Genomic DNA, 25,597 nt, shown 5'->3' with positions numbered 1-25,597 from the left:
CATACAATAATGATGTATAAAGTCTGGGGTGATGTATTAGCATGGGTCGAGGATTGGTTACCTAATAGAAAGCAAAGAGTTGGGATACATAGGTACTACTCTGGTTGGCAATCAGTGGTGAGCGGTGTGCTGCAGGGGTTGGTGCTGGGTCCGCAACTGTTCACGATATACATTAATGATCCGGAAGAGGAGACCAAATGTAGTGTGTCTAAGTTTGCTGATAATACTAAATTAAGTGGAAAAATTAATTGTGCAAAAGATACGGAGAATCTGCAAAGAGATAAAGATAGGAGTGATAGAAGTGAGTAGGCAAGGGTCTGGTAGATGGAGTACAATGTTGGTAAATGCGAGGTCATCCTCTTTGGAAGGAAAGATGAAAGAGCAGATTATTATGTAAATGATAAAAAAATTGCAGTATACAGCTGTGCAGAGGGACTTGGGAGTGCTTGTGCATCAATCACAAAAGGTTGGTTTGCAGGTGCAGCAGGCAATCAAGAAGGCAAATGGAATGTTGGCCTTCATTGCTAGAAGGATTGAATTTAAGAGCAGGGAGGTTATGCTGGAACTGTACAGGGTATTGGTGAGGCCGCATCTGGAGTACTGTGTGCAGATCTGGTCTCCTTACCTGAAGGAGGATATACTAGCTTTGGAGGCAGTGCAGAGGAGGTTCACTAGGTTGAATCCAGAGATAGGGGTGTTAGACTGAGGAGAGATTGAGTCACCTGGGACTGTACTCGCTGGAATTCAGAAGAATGAGAGAAGATCTTATAGAAACATAGAAAATTAAGAAAGGGATAGATAAGATAGAGGCAGGAAAGTTGTTTCCACTGGTAGGTGAGACTGGAACTAGGGGACATAGCCTCAAGATTCAGGGGAGTAGATTTAGGACACATATGAAGAGGAACTGCTTTTCCCAGAGAGTGGTGAATCTGTGGAATTCTCTGCCCGATGAAGCAGTGGCAGCTTCCTCAGTAAATCTATTTAAGACAAGGTTGGATAGATTTTTGCATAGTAGGGGAATTGAGGGTTATGGGGAAAAGGCAGGTAGGTGGAGACGAGTCCATAGCCAGATCAGCCATGATCTTATTGAATGGCAGAGCAGGCTCGATGGGCCTGATGACCTACTCCTGCTCCTATTCTTATGTCCTTAATGAGCCAGATTTGATTAGGGATCTTAAGTTAAAGGAACTCTTAGGAGGCAGTGATCATAATATGATAGAATTCACCCTCCATTTGAGAGGGAGAAGCTAAAGTCAGATGTGTTCAGCATTTAGTGAAATAAAGGGAATCACAGAGGCATGAGAGAAGAGCTGGCCAAAGTTGATTGGAGGGGGATACTAGTAGCAATAACGACAGAGCACCAATGGCTGGAGTCTCTGGGAGCAATTCAAAAGATGCAGGTTTGATACATCCATTCTAAAGGCAGAATGACACAGCTGTGGCTGACATGGGGTGTCAAAGCCAACATAAAAGCAAAACAGAAGGCAATAACAGAGCAAAAATTAATGGGAGGGTTGGGAAGCTTTTAAAAACCAACAGAAGGCAACTAAAAAAACGCATAAAGAACAAAATGAAGAAATGGGGATGTGGGGAGCGTAGAAGGTTGAGGGGGGACTTGATAGAGGTGTTTAAATTTAAGAGGGGGATTGATAGAGTTGACGTGGATAGGCTTTTTCCATTGAGAATGGGGGAGATTCAAACAAGAGGACATGAATTGAGAGTTAAAGAGCAAAACTTTAGAGGTAACATGAGGGGGAACTTCTTTACTCAGAGTGGTAGCTATGTGGAACGAGCTTCCAGCAGAAGTGGTTGAGGCAGGTTTGATGTTGTCACTTAAAGTTAAATTGGATAGATATATGGACAGGAAAGGAATGGAGGGTTATGGGCTGAGTGCAGGTCAGTGGGACTAGGTGAGAGTAAGAGTTTGGCATGGACTAGAAGGGCCAAGATGGCCTGTTTCTGTGCTGTAATTGTTATATGATTATATGGTTAAGTCTGAAGTTAAGTTAGCGAATAATATCAAAGAGGATACCAAAGGTTTTTTTTCCCAGGTGTATAAAGAGTAAAAGAGAGGCAAGAGTAAATATCGGACCCCTGGGAAATGATGATGGAAAAGTAGTAATGGAGTGAAGGAAATTGTGGACAAACTGAAATTAGTGCTTTTGTCTTCACTGTGGAAGACTCTATCAGTATGCCAGAAGTTTGAGAGTGTCAGGCGGCAGAAATGAGTGCAATTGCAATTGCTGGGGAGAAGGTGCTTGGGAATCTGAAAAGTGTAAGTCACCTGGACCACACCTGAGGTTTCTGAAAGAGGTAGCTGAAGTGACCGTGGAGTCATTAGTAATGATTTTTCAAGGATCACTAGATTCTGGCATAGTTCCGAAGGACTAGAAAATTGCAAATGTCATTCCACCTTTCAAGAACGGAGGGAGGCAGAAGTAAGGGACCAGTTTGTCCGACCTCGGTGATTGGGAATATGTTGGAATCAATTGCTAAGGATGAGGATTCAGGATTCTTGGAGGCACATGATAAAATAGGCCATAGTTAGCATAGTTTCCTTAAGGGAAAATCTTGCCTGACAAATCTATTGAAATTCTTTGAGGTAATAATAAGCAGGATAGACAAAGGAGAATCGGTGGATATTGTGTACTTGGATTTTCAAAAGGCCTTTGACAGGGTGCCACACATGAGGCTGCTTAGCAAGATAAGAGCCCATGGTATTACAGGAACGATACTAGCATGGATAGAGCATTGACTGATTGGCATGAGTGGGAATAAAGGGAGTCTTTTCTGATTGGCTGCTGGTGACTGGTGGTGTTCTGAAGGTGCTGGGAGTTCTTCTTTTTACTTTGTACAGCAATGATTTGGATGAAGGAATTGATGGCATTGTGTCCAAGTTTGGGGATGATAATACGATAGGTGGAGGAGCAGGTAGTGTTAAGGAAGCAGGGAGGCTACAGAAGGACTTAGTCAGATTCAGCGATTGGGCCAAATATCAGATGGAATACAGTGTCAGGAAGTGCATGGTCATGCACTTTGCTAGGAGGAATAAAAGCATAGACTATTTTATATACTAGGAAAAATTCAAAAATCTGAGGTGCAAAGGGACTTAGGAGTTGTCTTGCAGGATTTCCTACAGGTTAACTTGCAATTTGAGTTGATGGTAAGGAAGTCAAATGCAATGTTAGCATTCATTTCAAGAGGACTTAGAATATAAAAACAAGGTTGTAATGCTTTATAAGGCACTCGTGAGGCCTCACTTGGGAGTATTGTGAGCAGTTTTGGGCCACTTATCTAAGAAAGGATGTGCTGACATTGGGGAGGGTTCAAAGGAGGCTCACGAAAATGATGAAAATAATGAAAATCACGAAATTGAATGGCTTTTTGTATGAGGAGCGTTTGATGGCTCTAGACCTGCACTCACTGGAATTTGGAAGAATGAAGTGGATCTCATTAAAATCTATCAAAAGTTGAAAGACTAGTTAGAGTGGATGTTCATTTGGAATGGAGGTGAGGAGGAATTTCTTTAGCCAGATTGTGGTGAACCCATGGAATTCATTATCACTGGCGGCTATGGAGGCCAGGTCACTGAGTGTATTTAAGTTATGGAAGGTTATGGGCAAAAGGTAGGAGAATGGAGTTGAGTGGCAAATGGGTCAGCTATGATCAAATGGTGGAGTGGACTCGATGGGCCAAATGGCTCCAATGTCTCATGTCTTATATACTGATTTTCACCACCCTAGTGTAGTCAGCAAATTTTAATATGGCATTGGAGCTGAACTTCGTCTCATGGTCATAAGTATAAAGCGAGTAGAGCATGGAGTGAAGCACACAGCCTTGAGTTATATGTGTCTGATGGAGATGATGGAGATTATGGAAGAGATGTTGTTGCCAATCCAAACTGGCTGGGGTCTGCAAGTGGGGAAATCAAGGATCCAATTGCACAAATAGGTGTTGAGGCCTACGTCTTGAAGCTTATTGATTAGTTTTGAGGGATGATAGTCTTGAATGCTGAGTGGTAGTCAATGGAGAGCATCCTGATGTATACATCTTCGCTGTCCAGATGTTCCAGGGTTGAGTGAAGAGCCAATGAAATGGCATCTGCTGTTGACCTGTTGTGATGGCCGGCAAATTGAAGTGGATTCAAGTTGCTTCTCAGTTGATATGTTTCATCTCCAAACTCTTAATGCACTTCATCATATTAAATAGAATGCAAGTGCTGCTGGATGATAGTCATTAAGGCAGGTATCCATGTTCTTCTCAGGCACCGAAATAAATGAAGCAGCTGGGTATCTCAGACTGCGAGGCGAGCGGTTAAAGATATCGGTGAACAGTCCACCTGAATACCACAATGCATTTCATCACTGGAATGAAGTCTAGTCCAACACTGCTGCTTTTATTGCTAAACATCATTTCTCCAACCACCTATCACTAGACCACCAACAGCTACAAAATCCAGTGAATCCAAAGAATATCCCTCAATTTCAATACCGCTCATATAATTGTTTGACATTATTTTCAGTCCTTTTCAAATCTCTGAAATTTTTACCACAATGTAATTTCTTCTCCCAGTAATCATTGAAGGGTTAATTGAATTGATAGTTAACAAACAAATTCTGAAATCTTAGCAATGGAAGCAGGTAATATTAGCATTCATTTGAGAGGTCTAAAATATAAAAGCAAGGATGTAATGCAGACACTTCATAACACTTTGGTCAGACCTCACTTGGAGTACTGTGAGCAAGTTTAGGCCCTTTATCTAAAAAAAGGATGTGCTATCTAAAAAAAGGATGTGCTGGCATTGGAGGGGGTTCAATAATCCCAGGAATGAAATGGTTAATGTTTGAGGAACATTTGAAACCTATTGGATATTGAAAAGCCTAGATAGAATGGACATGGAGAGGATTTTTTCTATAGTGGGGGAGTCTAGGACCAGAGGGCACAGCCTCAGGATAGAAGGACGTGCTTTTTGAACAAAGATGAGAAAGAATTCCCTTAGCCAGAGAATTGTGAATCAGTGGAATTCGTTACCACAGACGGTTGTGGAGGTTATATAATTTGGTATATTGAAAGCAGAGGTTGATAGGTTCTTGATAATTAAAGCTATCAAAAGTCATTGGCTGACAGGTAGGAGGCAGCGAATGGGAATAAAAGGATCCTTTTCTGTTTGGCTGCTAATGACTACTTGTGTTCTGCAGGGGTTGGTGTTGGGACTACTTTTTATGCTGTATATCAATGATTTATATGATGATATAGTTGGCTTTTTGCCAAGTTTGCAGATGATATGAAGATTGGTGGAGGGCCAGGTTGTGTTGAGGAAACAGGTAGGCTGCAGAAGGACTTAGACAGATTAGGAGAATAGGCAAGAAAATAGAAAATAAAATACAATGTTGGAAAATGCATAGTTGTGGACTTTGGTAGTAGAAATAAATGTGCAGACTATTTTCTAAACTGGAAGAAAATCCAAAATCTGAGATGTAAAGGGACTTGGGAGTTCATGTGCAGAACGCCCTAAAAGCTAACTTGCAGATTGAGCTGGTGGTGAGGGAGGCAAATGTAACATTAACATTCATTTCAAGAGATCTAGAATACAAGAGCAAGGATGTGATGTGATATAAGGCACCAGTAAGGCTCACCTTAAGTATTGTGTACAGGTTTGGGCTCCTCATCTAAGAAAATATGTGCTGGTATTGGAGAGGGTCCAGAGGAGGTTCTCAAGAATGATTCTGGGAATGAAAGGGTTATCATACAGGGAACGTTTGATGGCTCTGGGACTGTACTCACTGGAATTTAGAAGGATGGGTGGGTGGTGGTGGATCTCATTGAAACCTTTCAAACATTGAAAGGCCTAGACAGAGTAGATGTGGAAAAGATGTTTCCCATGAAGGGAGAGTCTAGGACAATAGGGCACAGCCTCAGGATAGAGGGGCTTCCATTTAAAACAGAGATGCAGAGAAATTTCTTTAGCCAGAGGGTGGTGAATTTGTGGGATTTGTTGCCACACGCAGCTGTGGAGGCTAGATTGTTTGGTATATTTAAGGCAGATGTTAATAGATACTTGATTGGACGGCATCAAAGATTATGGAGAGAATGCTGGGGAATGAGGTTGAGGAGGGGAAAAAAGGATCAGTCCTGACGAAGGGTCTCGGCCCGAAACGTCGACTGTTCCTCTTCCTAGAGATGCTGCCTGGCCTGCTGCGTTCACCAGCAACTTTGATGTGTGTTGCTTCAGCCATGATTGAATGGCACTGCAGATTCAATGGGCCAAATGGCCTAATTCTGCTCCTATGTCTTATGGTAATAAATATTTTCCAATCACTTCTCCATATACCAAGGCATGTGATAACAAATGCAAAATAAGGACTACTTCAATATGTGGCTTTGATTGTAAGGAGTACAGAATGGACGCCTCAGGATTCACTTAGTTATTTATTTCCTGACTTACGATCATCCATGCACCCTACAGTGCTTTCAATCAAAGTGGCTGTTCAATTACACTCCTGCCAGTTCAGTGCACATACTGTGGTCTTCTGACATCGAAGAAACCAAGCACAGATTGCATGATCTCCATGCTGAGTTCCATTGCTCAGTCTGCAGGGTAGACCTAAATTTTTAAACTGGTGTCACTCACTGTCCATCCCACCCAGTCTGACCTCAGTGGATTCATACACTGTTTCAATTTAAGCCCAACATCAGCCTAAGGAGCAGCAACATAATTTCTATGAGGGCATATTACAACCACTATAACTCAATATCAAATTCAACAATTTAAAGTAATTCACTTTCTCTGTTTTTATCAGAACTAGCCACTATGATATTAACATGCCTTTGTCATCCTCTTCAAATATGCTTCATCTACCAAACATCTCCACATTTCTTCTTTTGGTATCAATTTACTGTATTAATTCTCACTTGCACTCACTAAATGTCAGTATGATAACTTACTGGAGGACATGCTTTTAAGTATTATATCACCATGGCAAGTTTGAATTTCCCTTAACCTCTCTGCAACTTATAACTAACTTGATTTCTCACTTTTCCACTTCTAATGAAGGATCTTTGAACTGAAGCACCAACCCAATTTCTCTTTGCACAGATGATGCCTGACCTGTTAAGCATTTCTAACATTTTCTATTTTTAATTCAGATTTCCGTTATCCATAGTTCTTTGATTTTAGGGTCATATTATCTGCTCCACATTGTCATAGTGTCTGTTCACTGACATTCTGCCACCTCAATGCATTTAATTAAATATATCAATGTTGAATTATATTTGTTGCTCTCCAGTTACTCCAATCATATGAAATAAAACCACAGAACCATATTTAACATTAATACATAACTTCTGCAAGTGCTTTTTCATTTCCTCAGATTTTATCTCCAAAGTTCAACTTTCTCACCCTCTTTATGTGTTTAGTTCCCCTAAATACATCAAAAAAATTGACAAAATTCTCTATTAAAAATATTTTAAAAAGTAAAATCAGAGCTTATGTTTTGGTAATCTTCTTCTTCATGTGCCTTGCGCGTTACACACTTGGGTGATCATGGCTTTCCACATCGAACAATCCCATGCAGCCTCAATGATATCTCCCACACTTAGATCTGTTAGTTCTTTCACAGTGTCCATATATTTTCTTCTTTGTCTTCCTCTTCTGCGTTTTCCAGGCATACCGCCTTGTAATGTAAGGCATTCTATTTCTCCCTTTCTGATGACATGGCCCAGGAATTTAAGTTTCCTCTCATTTAAAGTTCTCATTAAAGATCTTTTTGTATGGGCACATTAGAGTACTGTCTCATTAGTTACCCTATCTCTATAAGGTATTTTCAGCATTCTTCTAAGAAACCATATTTCTGTTGCTTCTAAGTTTCTTTGGAGTTCTGGTGTTATAGTCCATGTTTCGGAAGCATACAGCAAGATTGACCAGATGTAACATTTTAGTAGCCTAAGCCTTGTTGTCATGGAAATGTGTCTGTTGGTAAAAATGGGTTTCATTTTTTGGAAGTTGGCTTTAGCAATGGCAATTCTTCTTTTTATTTCTACTTTACTTCTAGCATCTTGTGCTATAAAGCTACCAAGGTAATTAAAGCTGGTCTTTTGTTCAATCTCTTGTTTACCGATGTACAATTGGCAGTTGGGAGTATCCTGCTGTTTTGATATTACCATACATTTGTTTTTTTTTCACAGTTGACGGTTGGACCAAAATCTGCACTTGTTTGTACTACTTTGTCTAGGAGGATTTGTAGGTCTTCTGCAGCACTTGCTATTAGGGTGGTATCGTCTGCATATCTCATTGTTGATGTTAACACCTCCAATTTTTATCCCATCTAGGTCTTCTATTTCTCTGAGAATCATTTCATTATAGATATTAAACAATTCCAGCAAGGCAACACATCCCTGTCTAATTCCTCTTTGAACTTTAGTCCAACTGCTTATATTATCATCAATTTTTACTGCCGCTGTTTGGTTCCAATATAAATTTTGAAGCAGTTGTTGGTCCTTTCCGTCAATGTTTAGTTTAGCGAGAATTTGAAATAATTTTTCATGTTGCACTTTGTCGAATGCTTTAGTGAAATCAATAAAACATAAAAAAGCATCATTCAGATATTCCATTGCCCTTTCTGAAAGCATTTGTAGTATGAAAATTGTGTTCCTAGTTCCTCTATCCTCAATAAATCCCTATTGTATTTCAGAAGTTTCAGGGCTTAACTTGTTTTTAATTCGACTCAGAACAAGTCGCAACAAAATCTTTATTATGTGACTCATAAGACTGATTGTTCTATAATTTTCGGAGTCAGCAGTTCCAGGAATTTTTGGCAGAGTTATAAATACTGATTTCAAGAGATCTTCTGGCAATACACCAGTCTCATATATGCCATTAAACAGTTCAAAAAGAATACCTATGCCCAGATCTTCCAGGGCTTATATCATTTCCACAGAAATTTCATCAGGTCCAGTGGCCTTACCATGTTTCATGCTTTTCATTGCTTTAGTTGTTTCTTCTTTGGTAATAGGTGGGCCAGAATTGGGGTGTTTCATATCTGGGGGTTTCCCTTTATTATCTTCAAAAAGCTGCTCTAAATACTGAATCCATCTCTCACATACTTGATCTGGATCTGTTAGTATGGGTCCGCCTGCTGATCTTATGCATCCTGTAGAGGAGGTTTTCTTAATTCCAGTAATTTCATTAATTTTCTCGTGGATTTCTTTGCTGTTGTTAATATGGCCTTCTACTTCATTGCATTTTTGATTCAGCCATTCTTCCTTTGCAATATTATGCAATTGTCTGGTCTGTCTGTCTAGCTCTCTGTATTGCACTTCATTATTCTTCACTAACCTTCTTTGTTCCATCAGATTTAGAATTTCTTGGGTTATCCACCCCTTGCTGGTGTGTTGGATTTCTTCTACTGGGATTATCTCCTCTGCTGATTGCTGTATAGCATATTTAAATCTGTCCCAGATAGGTGCTGTTACATGTTCATTGAGGTGTTCTTCTACAGCTGTCTTGAATTGTTGCTTAAGTATGCTATCTTTTTTTAAGTTCACCCAACATATACTTCTTTCTCTTTTTTCCACATTTCAGTTTCTTTAATTTTGTTTTAATGGTAGCTATTACTGGATGGTGATCTGAACCACAGTCTGCTCCTGGGTAGGCTTTAGAATTTGCGATATTATTTCTAAAGCATTCATTGATGGTAATTAAATCTATTTGATTCCCTGTTCTATCTCCAGGGTTAATCCAAGAACACAATCTACGTGGATGGTTTTTATACCAAGTATTGGTGATCACTTGGCTGTTTCTGACACACCAATCAGTAAACCTTCCTCCATTTTCATTTTTCTCCCCTAATCCAAAGGGTCCTATGATGTTATCAACCCTTTCCTGTCCAACTTTGGTAATAAATGTTTGAAATGTTACTTCAAACAATTGAGTATGTCAAAAGTTATGGAAGTAACGAAATGCCTAAAATATTCCGCGGGGGTGTGTTTGTGTGTGTGTGTGTGTGTGTGTGCTTAGAATGCCGGAGAAGACTCGACGGGCCGAATGGCTTAATTCTGCTCCTATGTCTTATGGGAGACGGAGACAGAGAGGCACGAAGATAATGTTTCAAGTTGATGACTTTTAGCCATGGAAATATGAACGCTGAATTGCCTTCATAAATATGCATTTCTCCCACAAAACCAAAATGAAATGAGACATCATTGCATATCGAGTGAATATTGCTCAACTGTCTGCTCTCCCACAATGCCAGTGTTGGAAAGATTTAACCTTGCACGCACAGCGTTTTGCGAAAGGGTGATTAAATCGGCAACCTGAATCGGTGGGAGATTTGTTTCCGGAAATGATGTAATCGCCGCCCACGTACATCATCGAGCAGCGACTCTCCGATTCAGTCCTATCGGTAAATTAGATAATATTGAACTGCGTTAATTATCTTACACATTTTCATAGCGATGATTCAGTCTTAAACGAAAGCCAGCTCTTCGCCTTTATCCTTTATCCTTGTCTTAAGCCGACTGCACCTGCCTAATTTCTCTTTTGGCCTCTCCCTTTAACCTGCTTCTCTATTCAAGTTTTTAGCAGGCCTAATGTGGTTTTGTTTCATAATATATAATTAGGTTACTGGGTTTATTCTAATATCTAAACAATGTTTCTACTCCTCTGAAAGTGCTTCTTTATCAAAATTATCTCGTTTTATGATGATAGGTTGTTGACCTGAAATAATAACGCTGGTTCTCTTTCCATCAGTGCCGCCTGATCTGACGAATATTTTATCATTATTTTCTGTTTTACATTAGGTTTCCAGCATCTCCATATTTTGGTTTTTGGATTGGATTACACGGTTTATATTTGCTGCAATGTATTACTTTTAGCTTCAGTTACTCATATCACAGTGCATATAAAAATAAGGGTACCTTTTTAAGGACTGTCTATAATATATGATCTGTCCTGATATTTTACAGCAATATAACACAGGAACTAGCCTTTTGACTGGCAATGTATATATTGCCTATGATGTCAATTTAAATTGCATGTAAGCTGTCTATATTCATCCATAATTTTCTGTTGAAGTGTCTGTCAAAATGCCTCTTAAACATTGGAGACACAGAATGCTGGATTTTGGAGCAACAAATAATCAGAAGAACTCAGCAGATTAATTTGCATTTGTGGAAGGAAAGGAATTATTGATGTTTTGAATCAAAACCCTTCATCGGGACTGAGTGGAGAAGCAAAATTGAAAGTATAAAAATGAAAAGGGGTGTGGTGAGAAAGGAATCTTAGAAGACTGGAGGACCAAGGAGGGGTTGTGAGACCGAGCAGGGTGTGCCAGGTAGTGGAGGGAGCTGGGGTGTACTTGGCATACCAGTGCTGGGCTTTGATAAGTAACACTTGGTGTTCCTGTTGAGCTTCCTCCAGCAGCTGTTTCCAGACTTCGCACCCCCTCTTCCCATCTTGCTCCATTTGTACCTCCGTGTTTTACTTTCTTTCTCTGCCTGCCTTCATCAATTACTCATCTGTCTCCCGGCTCCTTTGGTTACCCATGCTATGAATAAAAAAACTTCTAAAGCCAGATGTGGTTTTATGATTATTGGCATTAGTAAAAACACAAAGGGGCTTTTTTAAACCAGAAAGGGGCTCTCAAGAAATTAACAAGAATAGGAAACATAGTCTAGATGGTTTGATATGTCCATTACTTAAAGATAAGTTACAGCTGTAATTTGTGTCAGTCTGCATTCATTGATTAACCTGCTGAATTTTCAATGGAGTTGCATGAGGTGACTTCATTACATTCATCAATGCACTGGGGAGGCTATGTAAGTGACTGGTACAGGTATACATGCTGATGATGCCATCATTAAAGTAACATTCAGCCAAAGCTGAATTGGAATAGCTACTCATTTTGTAAAAGATTTATTTTTATGTAATCCCAAAGTATAACCCAGATATGATAATAGACAATTCTTGAGGTAAATATTTTTAAAAAAAGGGAAACGTAAAATAGATTTCCTTTTATTGGAAATTGATTGATTTGATAACTACTGTTTTCAATGTAGTAAACAGTCTACATTGTTTGGTAGAGGTCTGCCACAATTAGCATTTAGACCTTGTGCTAAATTTCTATTGCACACATTCTTTGTAGTGAAATAATCCAGTTTGTGCAGTTTGAGTAGTACAAAGAAGATCGTACTAAGGATTGTACTGTTGTACTGGAGTTGCAACACAATGAAGCAGTGTTGGAACACAGGCATATTTCTGCTTTATGGTGAAATGGTTGTCACTGCAGCCAGAACCCACAGACCATCCACCGGGTAAATCTACAGAAGAATGTGTGAAAGGCAGAAGATTACCTTATTTGGGACGAGCCCAAGACCGGCTCTGCCAAGTTAGACTTGGCCAACCACGTCCCTGAAGCGAAGAGCAGACTTAGCACTCTGAATGGCTTCAGATGGAGTCCACTTCCTCCCCGTTGCCACACGGGGGGGGGGGGGGGGGAGGCACTGTTCAAATAACAGTATCTTCAGATTCAGTGAGGGTCATGACCAACCTTGCTTTGGCGCATTTGAATTCTTCCACAAGACTTGCAATTGGTAATTCCAATTTGCTGTTCCCATACAGTCCAAACCTTCCTTAAAAATACTGAATTGCTTTTCACTTTAAAAGATAAATCATCAACAGCTCTGAAAGTTTTTGAAACAATAGTCATAAGTTCCAAACAGAAAAATGAGAAGAAAAAATATTAATACATAATTATATTTGCATTCCTGACATAATTCCTGAGTTTGAGTAACCTAAGTTAATTTTTATACATATTTGAGTTATCTGGTTTGTTAACACATTAACCTGTTTTTTTTAACCTTACTTGTGAAAAACTAGAATTAAATTGAAAAATCATCCATTAAAGATTGGTTTAATCACTTTTTTTCAGATATTAAAGCAATGGATCTCCAGTCAGCAGTGTGTTACTGTTTGGTGATTTATGTGATTATACAATTTATTCGGTTCTTCAGAGCTGATGCAGATTTCAGTTTGTTATGGGCTGAATATCTGGGAAGTAAACCAGGTAAAAAAAAAAAAAGACTCCAACTTAATTCTCTTTTTCTTAAATTAATTAATCTAATCCACCAACAGGAAATTTTTCAGATTTGATTGAACAGCATTTTTAATAATTTATACCAATTGCCTGCACCTTCATTGATAAACTTCACACTGTTGCTCCAGTTAAATAAATTAAATGAATATACTGAGCAATAAAGGTCATGAAGGTCCAAGTCTGAATGTTTGTTAATCTCAACTGGGATGAAACTAGAACAGCAACGAGAAGACTTAGTATATCTTGAATAAAATTGGACAACCTTCTTGCTGTCAACATGTAGGCAAAAGGCATCTTTTATGCACATGTAGCAATTGTACTGAATCTTCATGTTACATTTTCCAGCCTTTTCCCTTTTGCTTGTCAGTTAATGGCATTAGTTACAAATCAGTCTTGCTAGTCAGTCACATCTGCATCATCATTCCACTCAGTAAGACCTGCTAGCTCCCAGTCATTCAATAGAGTGCTATGCTAAGTCTTTCTATCCAGAATCATTGAGTGTTCTAGCATAAATTTTATGTTAATAAGAATCTTCAAGGAAATTGGATATTGTGGAGCAAATCAAAACAGCAAATACTGGAAATATTTGAAGGAAAAAAAAAGTTGATGCTTAGAGTCATAGAACGCTACAGCACTGAAACAGGTCCTTTGGCCCATCTAGTCTGTGCTGAACCATTAATCTGCCTAGTCCTATCAATTTGCACCCAGACTGCAGCCCTCAATACCTTCTCATCCATGTACCTATCCAAATTTCTCTTAACTATTGAAATCAAATGACATCTACCACTTGTGCTGGCAGTTTTTTCTACAATTTCACCATCCTTTGAATGAATGAATTGACTTTATTTCTTACATCATTCACATACATGAGTAAAAATCTTTATGTTCTTCTCCATCTAAATGTGCCATGTGCAATTATAGTAATTTATAATAAACAGAACAGTCAATGTAATAAAGAGCACATTCAAATTAGCGTGAGTTCATCAGTCTGATGGCCTGGTGGAAGAAGTTGTCCCGGAGCCTGTTGGTCCTGGCTTTTATGCTGCAGTACCACTTCCTGGATGGTAGCAGCTGAAATAGATTGTGGTTGGGATAACTTGGGTTCCCAATAATCCTATGGGCCCTTTTTACATACCTGTTCTTGTAAATGTCCTGAATCATGGGAAGTTCACAACTACAGATGTGTTGGGCTGTCCACACCACTCTCTGCAGAGTCCTACAATTAAGGGAGGTACAGTTTCCATACCAGGCAGTGATGCAGCCAATCAAGATGCTCTCAATTATGCCCCTGTAGAAAGTTCTTAGGATTTGGGGGCCCATACCAAACTTCCTCAACCATTTGAGGTGAAAGAGGCGCCATTGTGCCTTTTTCACCACACAGCTGGTGTGTACAGACCACATGAGGTCCTCGGTGATGTGGATGCCAAGGAACTTGAAGCAGTTTACCCTCTCAACCCCAGATCCAATGATGTCAATAGGAGTTAGCCCACCTCCATTCCTCCTGTAATTCACAACCAGATCCTTTGTTTTTGCGACATTAAGGGAGGAGTTGTTTTCTTGACACCACTGTTTCAGAGAGATGACTTCTTCCCTGTAGGCCACCTTGTTATTGTTTGAGATAACCATATAACAATTACAGCATGGAAACAGGCCATCTTGGCCCTTCTAGTCCATGCCGCTCTTACCCTATCCTAGTCCCATTGACTTGCACTCAGCCCATAACCCTCCATTTCTTTCTTGTCCATATATCTATCCAACTTAATTTTAAAGGACAACATAGAACCTGCCTCAACCACTTCTGCTGGAAGCTCATTCCACACAGCTACCACTCTCTGAGTAAAGTAGTTCCCCCTCATGTTACCCTTAAACTTTTGTCCTCTAACTCTCAACCCATGTCCTCGTTTGAATTTTCTGCACTCTCAATGGAAAAAGTCTAACCACATCAACTATATCAATCCCCCTCAGAATTTTAAACACCTCTATCAAGTCCCCCCTCAACCTTCTATGCTCCAAAGAATAAAGACCTAACTTGTTCAACCTTTCTCTGTAACTTAGGAGATGAAACCCAGGCAACATTTTAGTAGACCTCTTCTGTACTCTCTCAATTTTATTGACATCTTTCCTATAATTCGGTGACCAGAACTGTACACAGTAAGGCTAATCAATGTAGTGTTGTCGGCGAATTTAATTAGCAGATTGGAGCTGTGGGTGGTGATACAGTCATGGGTATACAGAGAGTAAAGGAGGGGACTTAATATACAGCCCTGAGGGGCTCCTGTATTGAGAGTCAGAGGGTTGGAGGTGAGGGAGCCCACTCTTACAACCTGCTGGCAATCTGACTGGAAATCCAGGATCCAGCTGCACAAGGCAGGGTCAAGGCCGAGGTCTCTGAGCTTCTTGTCGAGCCTGGATGGAACTGTGGTGTTGAATGCTGAACTGTAGTTCAAGAACAGCGTTCCCACATAAGCCTCCTTCTTCTCCAGTTGTGTAAGGACAGTATGTAGCGCAGTAGCTATTGCGTCATCTGTCGATTGGTTGTGTTGGTAGGCAAATTGTAGGGGGTCCAGTCTGGGCGGTAGCAAACTGCAGCTGTAATCCTTGACTAGCCTCACAAAGCATTTACTTATTATTGACGTGAGTGTGACAGGATGCCAGTCATTCAGGCATGTTACCTTGGTCTTTTTTGGTACAGGGACAATGGTAAATACTTTGAAGCAGGAGGGCACGCTACACTGGGAGAGGGAGAGATTAAAAATGTCGGTAAACACACCTGCCAGTTGTGCTGCGCACATCCTGAGTACTTGCCCTGGGATGCCGTCTGGTCCCGCAGCCTTGTGACTGTCCAGTCATTGGAAACACTTGCGTACCTCAGCCTCAGAGATGACCAGGTTGCAGGTTGTAGCGGTGGCTCTCCACGGAGGCTCAGAGTTAGCGACATCGAACCGAGCATAAAAACAATTGAGCTCATCTGGGAGAGAGGCCACGATGTTGGCAGCACCACAACGTTTGGCTTTGAAGTCTGCGATGGTATACAGCCCTCACCACAAGTCACGTGTGCTATTCGTTGTGAATCTTGACTCAGTCTTCTCCCTATATTGTTGTTTTTCAGCCTTGATAGCTTTGCTGCTTTTCTTGAGCTCTAGTTGATCGTCAACAATGTAAACTTGATGTTGTGTTGTAAGTGCTGCTTGCACAGAACTATTAAGTGAAGTTCTCATTTTCCCTTAAACATTTCACCTTTAACCCATGACCTGTAGTTGTAGTTTTACCCAACCTCAGTAGAAAAAGCCTGCTTCCATTTACCCTGTCTATGCCCCTCATGATTTTATATACCTCTATCAAATTTCCCCTCAGTCTTCTACAGTCCAGGGAATAAGGTCCTAACCTATTCAACCTTTCTCTAAAGGTTGTAAATATTCTCTGCACTCTTTCAAAATTATCTACATCTTTCCTGTAGGTAAGAATACTACAAATTAGGCCTCACCACTAGTGTCGTATACAATTTCAACCTAATATCCCAATTCCTTTAGTCAATACATTGATTTATGAAGGTCAATGTGTCAAAAGTTTTTTAGCCACTTTCAAGGAGTTATGGATCTATATTCCAAGATCCCTTTGTTCTACTGCACTCCTCACAGTGTACGGCCTACCCTGATGGCCTTCCCAAAGTTCCTCACACTAGTCGGCATTAAATTCCATATGCCATTTTTCAGCCCATTTTTCCAGCTAGTCCAGATCCCATTGCAAGCTTTGATAGTCTTCCCTGCTATCCACTACATCCCCAATCTTGGTAACATCTGCAAATTTGCTGATCAAATTTACTATATTATCGTCCAGATCGTTGATATAGATGACAAACAACAACAGACCTAGCACTGATCCCTGCTCACACCACTGGTCACAGCCCTTCAGAGAGGCAACCATATACCACCACTCTCTGACTTCTCCCATGAAGCCAATGATTAATCCAATTTACTGTCTCATCTTGAATGCCAAGTGACTGAACCTTGGGATTCAAGGTTCTTTGGATTATTCTTCAACTTGTCTGCTGCAGCAACCTCGTGTCTTCTTTTAGGCCTCCTAATTTCCTTCATGAATGTTCTTTTGCATTTCTTATACTTCAGGTACCTCATTTGTTCCTGTCTTCCATACCTTCTATGCACCTCCTCATTTTTCTTAACCAGGGCTTCAACATCTCTTGAAAATAAAGGTTCCATAAACCCTGTTATCCTTTTATTCTTATAGGAACATGCAAACCCTGGTTTCTTCAAATTAAAGTCTTCCCATTTCCAAGTACAGCTTTGCCAGGTAAACAACCCATCCTGATCCACACTTGCCAGATCCTTTCTGATACAATCAAAATTGGCCTTTCTCCAATTTAGAATCTTAACCTGAGAACCAGACCTATCCTTTTACATAATTACTTTGGAACTAATGGCATTAAGATCACCAGATGCAAAGTGTTCTCCTACACAAACGTCTGCCACCTGCCCTGTCTCATTCCTAATAGGAGATCAAGTATCACACAATCTCTAGTTGGGATATCTATGTACTAATTAAGGAAACTTTCCTGAACACATTGAACAAACTGTTCCCCATTCAGCCCTTTTACAGTATGGGAGTCTGTGTCAATATATGGAAAGTTAAAATAACCTACTATCACAATCTTGTGTTTCTTGCAACAGTCTGCAATTTCTCTACAAATTTGCCTCTTTAAATCCTGCAGCTGTTGGGTGGTCTATAATATAATCCTATTTACATGGTCATATCTTTCTCATTCCTCAGTTTTACCCTTAAAGCCTCACTAGATGAGCTCTCCAGTTTGTCCTGATTGAACACTGCTGTGAAATTTTACTCTCTAGTAACATCACCCTCCCCCTTTAGTCCCCCCAACTCAATCATATCTAAAACAACGGAATCCTGGAACACTGAGCTACCAGTCCCGTCTCTCCTACAACCAAGTCTCATTAATGGCTACTATGTCATAATTCCATGTATTGATCCATCCCCTGAGCTAACTTACCTTTCCTGCAATACTCCTTGCATTGAAATATGTGCAGCTCAGACATTAGTCCCACCATGCTCAAACCTTTTGATTCCTGACGTTGTATGTAGGCTTAACATCTTTCTCCACATATACTCCACTATCTGATCTGGCACTCAGGTTCCCATTCCCCTGAAACTCTTGTTCAAACCCCCTTGTGCAGCACTAGCAAACCTTCCCACTAGGATACTAGTCCCTTCTGTACGGGTCCCACCTTCCTTGAGTCTGAAGACCTCCCACCTGCACCAACTCCTCAGCTACATGTTAAACTGTATGATCTTCTTGTTTCTGGCCTCAGTAGTACGTGACTTGAGTAGCAATCCTGAATCTCAACCCTGAAGGTCCTTCCTTTAACTAAGCACCTAATTCCCTGAATTCACTTTGCAGAGCCTCGTCACCAATCCTATCCATGTCATTGGTACTGATGTGGACTACAACCTCTGGCTGCTCACCCTCCCATTTACAAACGCTGTGGACTCAATCTGAGATGGCCCTGACCCAGGCACCTGGGAGGCAACAAACCATTAGGGAATTTTGTTCTCATTCACATAGTCTCCTCTCTGTTCCTCTAACCAATGTCTCCCCTATCATATAACTTGCTTCTCCTCCTCCCTTTTCCTTTGAGCCACAAACCCAGACTCGGTGTCAGAGATCTCCAGGCTGCGGCTTCTCCCTCCCCCCAACAGTATCCAAAATGGTATACTAATTATTGAGGGGAACAGTTTTGTGTTAATGACTTTAGCTATGAAGAATGTCCACGTCATCTGCTCTGTGATGAATATTGTTGACTGTTGGAGAAATCTTGCTTAAAAAATACTGTTTTTTACTTGAAAAGATAATATCAACAGATATGGAAGCTTTTGCATAAATAGGCATGATTTCTGAACAGTGAATGAAAAGAAAAATAATGTACCTTTGTAGCAAGGAAATCAACTGTGAATTTTTCACGAACCACAAAGGGAGATCTTTCCTGATAGCTTACTGATAAGTAGACAACTTGCAAGCTACAGTCGCTGTAAAGTCTCTACAGTGCCAGGACTACACTGAAATGACCAAAATTGGCAACTCTGAACAGACTTGTTTGCTTCTGCATCAAAAAGTATCAGATCTAGTTTGATAATAATGAAATTCAGCAAAATAACTACAAAATTAAGAACACATTCCTGGAGTGGGAATGTTGTTACTCTTGTGGGAAAAAATAGAAAATAAAAAAAGAAACTATCCTCAGTCATCTGAAATTCTAAGTCCAACAGAACATTTCTTAACTAAAACCTTGAATCTGGGAGGCAACTTACAAAAAAAAAGTGACACTTATGGATTAATTTGTCCTGTTAAGATCATGAATGGCCTAAAAACCCAAGACTGATCCCACTACATTTCAACATATCCAGGACAGAGAGGCAATCAGTGCTTGCTAGAAGGAAGTCCTTAAATGGGATTTGTTTTTTGATTCTTGACTTGATCCCAAACCAAACTTGCCTGTCTGCCTCTGACTGGCAAGAAGTCAAAATGACAAATAGAAAAACAAAAAAAAACTTGGTAGCAGATGGTACTACTTTACTTTACCTTAATTTTGAAACTTGGCAGAGAAATTTTCAGTCGCAACTGCATCTCCCAAGTGTGGGTAAAAAAAGATGCCAGATACTTCAAAGGCATAACCATTTTTTAAGGTGGTGACAAATCTAACTGCAGAGGGGTCTGCCTGTTTTGGAATAAGCAACAACATTTCAAATCTTCTTCACCCCCGCCCCCCCGCCGTAGCTCGGTTCCCTTTGTGAATTGAAACTTCTGTGTGCATTCCTTTTTGGACTAATCGAGATATACCTCCTGGATTCAGTCACATGGCTGGAAATCTTTTCAGGTGATGAACTGTTTTGAGAGTTTGGTGATGAAACACATCAACGCCTCCTTAGAGGCAACTTGGATCCACTCCCGATTTACCTATCATCACACAGGTCCACAACAAATGCCATTTCACTAGTTCTTCACTCAACCCTAGAACACCTAGACAGCGAAGACAGGATGCTTTTTATTGACTGCAGCTTGACATTCAATACGATCATCCCTGCAAAACTAATTAATAAGCTTCAAGACCGTGGCTTCAACACATAGAAAACCTACAGCACAATACAGGCCCTTCGGCCCACAAAGCTGTGCCAAACGTGTCCTTACATTAGAGCTACCTAGGCTTACCCATAGCCCTCTATTTTTCTAAGTTCCATGCTCCATGTATCCATCCAGGAGTCTCTTAAAAGACACTGTCGCTTCCGCCTCCACCGCCTCCACCACCACCACCGGCAGCCCATTCCACGCACCCACCACTCTCTGCATTAAAAAAAATTTACCTGACATCTTCTCTGTACCTACTTCCAAGCACCTTAAAACTATGCCCTCTCGTGCTAGCCATACCTGCTTGTGCAATTGAATCCTCAGTTTCTTTACTTGTAGACCCCAGTCAATTTGTATTGGTAATAACATCTCCTTTATAATCTTCATCAGCACAGATGAACCACAAGGCCATATTTGAGTTTGCTGATGACACCACTGTCATAGGCTGAATCAAAGGTGACAAATCAGCAGATAGGAGGGAGATTGAAAATCTAGCTAAATTGTGCCCTAACAACTACCTCACACTTTTTTAAAAAATCTAAGACCAAGCAGATGATTATTGACTTCAGGATAAGGGTCACGAGCCAGTCCTCATCAGGGGATCAAAGGTGGAGAGGGTCAACAACATTAAATTCCCTGGTGTTATCATTTCAGAAGACCTGTCCTGGGCCCAGCACTCAAGTGCAATTACTAAGAAGGCATGCCACCGCCTCGACTTCCTCAGAGGTTTGCTAAGATTCAGCATAACATTCTAAACCTTGAAATGTGAGATGGAGAGTTCAATGACTTCTGCATCATGGCCTGGTATGGAAATACCAATGCTCTTAAATGGAAAAGCCTGCAAAAAATAGTGGATACGGCCAGTCCATTGTGGGTAAAGCCCTCCCCACCATTAAGCATATCTACACAGAGCGCTGTCCCAGGGAAGCAGTATCCATCATCAAGGACCCCCACCAACCAGGCCATCCTCTCCTCCTGCTGCTGCCATTGGAAACTACAGGAGTCTCAGGGCTCTCACCACCAGGTTCAGGAACAGTTTTTTACCCCTCATGCATCAGACTCTTGAACCAGTGGAATAACTTCACTAAACCCGTCACTGAACTAGTTTCCTCAACTCAGGACTCACTTTCAAGTACTCTTTACCTCATGTTCTTGATATTTATTGTTGATTTATTTATTTTATATTTGCACAGTTTGTTGTCTTTTCTGTATTGGTTGTTTGTCTGCCCTGTTGGGTTCAGTCTTTCGTTGATATTATAGTTGTCGGACATACCAAGTATGTTCGCAAGCAAACGAACTCCAAGGTTGTATATTGTGACATATATGTACTTTGATGATAAATTAACTTTGGACTTTGAACTGTATGAGAATTTCCACTGAGCGGTAGGAATAGAAAAAATGAGGCACTGCAAGACTAAAGCAGCCAATAGAATCATCAGAAATCATCTAAATATATTATAGGTCATCTTATCTTTTTCAATAGATTTATATTTGGAGTTATATTTCCAGTATTGCTGAATGCTAAGTTTAACCCATTGTAAAAGAAGTATTTCAAATTGTTTGGAAGCCACAAGAAAGATAGTTATTTTCATCTGAGAAACACTGAAAGAACACATTTGTAATGGTGTTTAGGGAAAAGAGGTAATAAAGAAAAAAGAGAAAAACACAAAAAGATGTCTATTATTGAATCAAACTGTGCAGAAACAGGCTGTTTTGGCTCACTGAGTCCAAGTTGTCCATCAAGTATCTGTTTACATTAGTCATATTTTATTCTCCCTGCAGAGGTTCTGGCTACTGGAGTTGTGCCAGACAACTGGAGAATAGCTACAGTATTGGTATTTAAAATGAGATGAAGGGGTAAAACAAATAATTATAAACTAGTTGGTTTAGCTCAGTGATGGACAAGTTTTTGGAAACCATTCAGGGATTAAAAAAATAAAATGTTCAGGGTTGTTTTCTTCGGAACAGAGGAGGATAAAGGGAGCCTTTCAGTGTATACAATGAGGGGCAATAAGAAAAAAATATTTCCGTCAGCAGAGGGAAGAAGAGACAAAGGGCATAGATTTAAAATATTTAGTAAAATCATTAAAAGGGAGATGAGAAATTTTATTTCTTTGACACATGCACAATGTGAGATTTCTTGTAGTTTTTTATCATTTATGTAAACTGACAGTGATTTTTTTTTCCTGCAAAATCCCCAATGAGCATATTTGAACACAGGCAAAGATGGTGGAGACCTGATGTAATGGATTTCTCCCCAATTTTCCAATCAAGAACACACATTCAAGATTCGGGCTAGCTTGAGGAATGTAATTATTAATGCATGAAACATGTTGTTAATTTGTTAATTGTTTTGAAATGTAATAACATAAATTTAATTTCTGACAGAAACCAAACTCTGTAAGAAAGTTGTATGGATAACAGGAGCCTCATCTGGAATTGGAGAGGAATTAGCATACCAACTAGCAAAATTAGGGGCTTCACTAGTACTCTCTTCAAGGAGAGAAGCTGAACTGCAACGAGTTAAACAAAACTGCCTTGGTAAGAAAAAATGTTTTGAATAACGATTGATATAAATTAATGGAAGAACACTTGGAAAATTAAGTTGTAAATTAATGTAGTAATGTGTTTTGCCAGCAGGTCACTTACCCTAATATTACTGGAAGAAAAAATACTGGAATCTATTAAGGAAGTGGTAATAGGCACTAAGCAAAATAGTAATAGGATTGGACAAAGAGCATGGTTTTAATGAAGAAAAAGCATGTTTGATAAATATGATGGAATTTTTGACATTTTAAGGCTAAACCAGATAACGTGTTATATTTGGACTTGCAGAAAGCCTTCAGTGAGGTATCATGAATGAGATTATTAAAAGGTCATAGTATATGGTATTGGGCTAACATAATTGAAAAGACTGAAGCTAATAGGGATAATGGGTCATTTCTAGATTACAGGCTGTAACCAGTGGGCTGCCTCATGAATTGTGTTCATAATCAGTAAAACTGATTTGAGTGAGGGGACCAGTGTAATCTATCCATATCTTCCCATATGCAATGCAAGTGGGATGTGAGGAGGATGCAAAAAAGGGGTGGGGGGGAAATCATATGAAATATGAAATCACCTAATTTGACAGGGGGGGAAAAAGGGGAAGTGTTTTTTAAACAGAGAGAGATTGAAAGCTGCATGTGTTTAGGACGCTCTTTAACTGGAGCACTGAGAACAAGCATTATACATTATTTTGGAGGTCGAGCAAGCATTCAGGTATCACGTGGTACTTTGGCCTATTATATAATGCACTGTTGAGTGTTACGCATAGAGAATACGCTTGCAGTGGAGGTTATAGCAAAGATTCACAAGATTAATCCTTTGGGTTTCTTCTAGGCTGAGGGATTAGGTGCACTAACTCAAGTTTAGAAAGATGAGAGGTGACAGAGCTCAATAGACTTTTTAAAAAAAAAAGACATTAAGGGATCAAGAAAATAGCGATTAGGTTAAAGTACAGCTTGAACAGGTGGAATGGTGGCATATGGATGAGGGGCCAACTGTCCAACCCTACCTATTTCTTGTGTTCTGATGTGCTGCTCTGAACACCACCCTAACTATCCTCACTTTTTCCTCATCTTCTTCCAGTTCAATTGAAAAATTCAATGCATCACGCTGCAAGAGACACAAGAGACTGCAGATGCTGCAATCTGGAGCAACAATCTGCTGTGTTCCACTAGCATGATAAATTGAATTTGTTTCTGTCTTTTTGGGTTTTGCCTTATCTTTTAGATTTGTGGTTTATTGCTTTACGATTGTTTTAATATTTTTTATGTGACTTATATATATGTTTCATTTTGTAGATTGTAGTGAATTACAAGAAGAGGATATTCTTGTTTTGTCACTAGACCTGAATGAATGCAGTACCCATGGGGCTGCAACAAAAAGAGTTATCCAGCAATTTGGAAAAGTATGTTCCTTAATGATTATCTGTTATTGATTTTTAGAGTTGTTATTCCTTCTTAAATGATTCATAAAGACTAGAATGGGAAATGTTTCTTTACTTTAAAAAAGTCCAATCTGACCAGAAAGTTACTTCAATGTCTAATGTAATATACACAAGTGCTATGGAGAGGAATAAAGAGCTTATGTGTTGGGCCAAGACCCTTCATCGAGACTTAAGGGATGCCAGAATAAGAAGGTGGGGGGAGTGGAAGGAGTACAAGCCAGAAGGTGAGGAGGAAAGTAGATGGATGGGAGAAGATGGATGAAATTAGAAGCTGCGAGATGAAAGGTGGGAAAGGTAAAGGGCTGAAGGAAAAAGAATCTGATAGGAAAGGAGAGTGGGTCATGGGGGAAAGGGAAGGAGGGAGGTGATACATTAGTGAGGAGAAGGGGTAAGAGGGGAGCCGGAATGGGAAATGGAAAAAGAGAGGAGGGGAGGGAGGGAGGGAGAAATACCAGAAGTTAGAGAAATCAATGTTCATGCCATCAGGTTGCAGGCTATCCAGATGAAATATTAAGTGTTGCTCCTTCAACATGAGAGTAGAAGAGGTTGTGAACTGATATGTTGCAATGGGAAGGGGCTGTGGAATTAAAATGGTTGATCACTGGGAAATCCTGTCAAGCACCTTAGCTCCATCTACAACAAGCAGGATTTTCTGATTCCAGCCATTTTAATTTGATTTTTAGATAGCAGATTCTACTTTGATTTAGCATCTCCCAATTACCTTTAAGTTGTTTCCCAACAAAGCAACAGGGACCATAATTAAAAAAATACTCTGCCACGATTTTTCAGCATTGTGGTACAGCCACCTGGTTTTTCTTGTGTTCTTTTGGTGAAACTAAGATAAGGTTTTAAAGCCACAGACGCATTTTTCAACATGAAAAGATATTGAAGGCAATTGGAATGTCCATCACTGTTCAGGCTTTTGCAGTTTATTTTATACCAAAGCAATTGATATCTCCACACCATTGCAACGTAGAACTGAGTCTTAAAAGTTGATTGGGCTTTTAACTTGTAGGCATTAGACAATGGCATTTATCTTCAGAGACTAACTGGAATCCAGTATGTGTCTATCATTCAACATCCTTTGAAGAAGTAGTGAGATAAAAATAAAATTTTATAGCCCCATTAATATATACTGAAAAATCTTTCATATCTTTCCATTATTTTGAATGTTTTCCATTCAAATTTATCTGCCTTTCAAATTGAGATACATTATGTATGATTCTCCATAAAGGATAAATGACTGATAATCTGAAAATCTAAACAAACTATTAGCAACTTTGTGGGGAAACAAAACTGACGTTCTGTGCTTAAATTTTCATGAGAACTTAAAAAAAGGAAACTAATAAGGACATAAACCAT

General features: G+C 39.8%; 1 protein-coding gene across 1 annotated transcript in view; it reads left to right on the top strand.

Annotated features, from left to right (window-relative positions):
* The first annotated feature begins 10,332 nt into the window (after positions 1-10,332).
* Positions 10,333-25,597, top strand: part of dhrs7 (dehydrogenase/reductase (SDR family) member 7) — a 29,368-nt gene continuing 14,103 nt past the window's right edge. Inside the window, exons 1-4 of the mRNA XM_072271294.1 lie at positions 10,333-10,400; positions 12,927-13,061; positions 22,633-22,785; positions 24,090-24,196. Of these exons, the coding sequence (XP_072127395.1) occupies positions 12,938-13,061; positions 22,633-22,785; positions 24,090-24,196 (384 nt within the window). The 5' untranslated portion in view covers positions 10,333-10,400; positions 12,927-12,937. The remainder of the gene's footprint in view (positions 10,401-12,926; positions 13,062-22,632; positions 22,786-24,089; positions 24,197-25,597) is intronic.

The sequence above is a fragment of the Mobula birostris genome, chromosome 1 (assembly GCF_030028105.1).
Source record: "Mobula birostris isolate sMobBir1 chromosome 1, sMobBir1.hap1, whole genome shotgun sequence".
NCBI lineage: Eukaryota > Metazoa > Chordata > Chondrichthyes > Myliobatiformes > Myliobatidae > Mobula > Mobula birostris.
This window is presented reverse-complemented; position numbering and strand designations above follow the sequence as displayed.